At 27.3% G+C, this 2,716-nt stretch overlaps 1 protein-coding gene across 1 annotated transcript; it reads left to right on the forward strand.

The window, feature by feature from the left end:
- The first annotated feature begins 1,319 nt into the window (after window positions 1-1,319).
- Window positions 1,320-1,766, forward strand: LOC135930117 (neurogenic differentiation factor 4-like). Its single transcript, XM_065466903.1, has one exon. The coding sequence runs from the start codon at window positions 1,320-1,322 to the stop codon at window positions 1,764-1,766; it is 447 nt and encodes a 148-aa protein (XP_065322975.1).
- The last annotated feature ends 950 nt before the right edge of the window (window positions 1,767-2,716 follow it).

Raw genomic sequence — 2,716 nt, forward strand, 5'->3', positions numbered from 1 at the left:
TTCCATAAATAGCGACATAAGATTTATTTTTAAAGACTTTAGACTTTGCAATTTTTAATTTACGAGATTGTGCCACGTGACCCTGGCAACGATGTGCCCCGCCCCCCCCCTCTCTATACTGAATATAGAAAAAGAGTTCTAGTGGCATCGTTAGCTTTTTGGAGAAAAAAATAAATTCTTCCATCAAAAAATGGAAGCAAATACTCTCCAAAATTTACAAGAACCTTTAGTCACCCCCTCCCACCTCCTCACCTCTAAAGCATGCTAGATGAAAATAATAAATTGTAAAGTATATGTGCCTATATTAAAGTGTTTAAATATTCGATAAAAAAAACAAGAAAGAAGTTGATATTAAACTGCGCTCATCAGGTCCCAATTTATGTATATTTTTCTTTAGAGTCTTGCGAAGGTGAAACTTAGTTGTTGAAAAGGCTCGATTTGGGTAGATTTTTAAAAAACAGTCCGATTAAGATTTTAGTCAAAATAATATCATGTAAGCTCAAAGATTTTTCTCATAGATCTCAGAAAGTTTGACCTCTATATTTTCCAAATCTCTAGGCTTACATAATGTTATTTTGGCTTAGTAGATCTTAATCGGCCCGTTTTTAAAAATCCCCCAAATTCGGGCATTTTAACAACACTAGTTAAACTTTACCAGTCTAGATTTAGATTATTTTACAGCTCGATCTTAATTTTTAAAGATTTTAAATAATTTTAAAAATAAAATAAAACAATAATAGTATGAGACTGATTTTTGCAAATTATATAAATATTTTGAGGTCTGGCCAGAGTTTAATTTTTTTTCTTCAATTTTTATAACCCGGCCGGATTTTTAATCTGAGATTATTTACCACCGGTTTTTGATAAGGATCCGCAACTGAAAGTCGCTGCCTTTTAATATATTTTTTTTTACTTAAAAAAAGAGACAAAATATTCAAAATTGCCACAAATCGTTATTTTACACTTTATAAGAACAAAAAATTTTTTATTATTATATTAATATAGTTATATTTATATCGTAATAAATTAGATGCAAATTTTGCACAAATAAATATTACCCTTCCTTCTCATAATTTTTTATTTAAAAAAATTTTATTAAAATTTTTTTTTGTAGGTAATTGGATATATGTTGGAAAAAATTTTTAAAACAAGGTTTAGGATTACATTAATTTTTTTCAGAGAGATCATTTAAATTATTCGGCAATATTAGATATTTAAATTTTAATCGCATAAATGGCATAGAAATAATTAAAAAATTTTTGTAAAAAAAAAAGATTCATGCATGATTGTTGGATTCTAAAAATTCTCTCTAAGAAGCAATGGATAATATCAATACACCTTTGCTCCTGAATCAATCTAAATCGAAGCCAATTAATAATAACAGGATTAATACTATGAACAATGCGATTCCCGCCAAATCTATTCTAGGAACATCGTATCAAGGCTATCTTGATTATTCGGTAAATCCCGTTCAAAACGATTCTTCAATTCGGAGAAACATACTGGAATATTCATTGGGAGACACCTATGTCGTGATAGCGTGTTTGACCAGAGAAGAAAAAAGGAGAAAACGCAGAGCCACCCTGAAATACAAGATGGCGCACGCAAAGCGTGAGCGTTTGAGAGTTGAATCCTTCAATTCGGCTTTCGTTAGGCTCAAAAAATTGTTACCCATCCTTCCCCCCGATAAAAAATTATCAAAGATAGAGATCCTGAGGCTCGCGATTACGTACATTTATTATTTGAGGGATATTTTGAAGTGTTGAGTCTATTTATCAGGGCATTAAAGCAATTAGTTATAATATGAAATATAATTATTCAGTCTTATGATATAACCTCGTTAGCCTGTACTTGATGGGGACAGAAAATTAGTTAACTTATGATAGAATGCTATCATACGATACAATATAATTTTTAAAACTAATGAAATAACATAATTTTAGTGCTACAAAACTAAATCAATGATGAGATGATTATTCACCGAAGAAATATTTTATAAAATTTTTTTTTTTTTATAAATTTTGTAAAAAAAAAAGATAATTAAAAAGTTCACTTATATCTATTGATATAATTATGAAAATAACCTTATTGAAATTTGGTTGATAAAAGTTCAATTTATAGTTTATACCTTATCAGCATTAACCATAAAGAGGTATGGCTATGTCTTTAAAATTATATAATATCATGCTTTCCAAATGATCTATCCTTGAAATTAATCCTAATTCAATTAGATTATTTTTTAAACAAGGGGAGAGGATAACTAATTTTTACAACTAAATTTATATCTTTTTAATTTTTATAAAAAATGATTATTTTATTATCGCATATTAAGTATACCTAAACTAAACATTGTAAAATTTTTGAAAAAGTCTAAAATGATTGTAAAATTTGTAAATCAGCAATTTGAATAATTGAGAATAATCAATTAATAATTTATAAACCTAATTTATATACCGAAGACAGAACATTGATTTTAGAAAGGTTAAGACTAAGCCTACTATAAAATTTTATACAATTTTAATTTTTTTAAAGAATATAATGTTTTATGTCAGAAATTTATATATTGTTTTCTTCGCTTTGTCAATGTAGTTTTTTTTATGTAATATTTTGTTATATCATAGTATAGATCTTATGACACTATTTAATAAAATGACACGCTTTTAACTCCTACGTTGTTATATTATAGTATGTCTTTTGTCCAAGATCATTCAATTCT

Source organism: Gordionus sp. m RMFG-2023, chromosome 5 (assembly GCF_954871325.1).
Source record: "Gordionus sp. m RMFG-2023 chromosome 5, tfGorSpeb1-WG-v2, whole genome shotgun sequence".
Classification (NCBI taxonomy): Eukaryota; Metazoa; Nematomorpha; class Gordioida; order Chordodea; family Parachordodidae; genus Gordionus; species Gordionus sp. m RMFG-2023.

What these genes read in the sequence shown, in the direction of transcription:
- LOC135930117 (XM_065466903.1), top strand. Translation starts at nt 1,320, where the DNA reads ATGGATAATATCAATACACCTTTGCTCCTGAATCAATCTAAATCGAAG.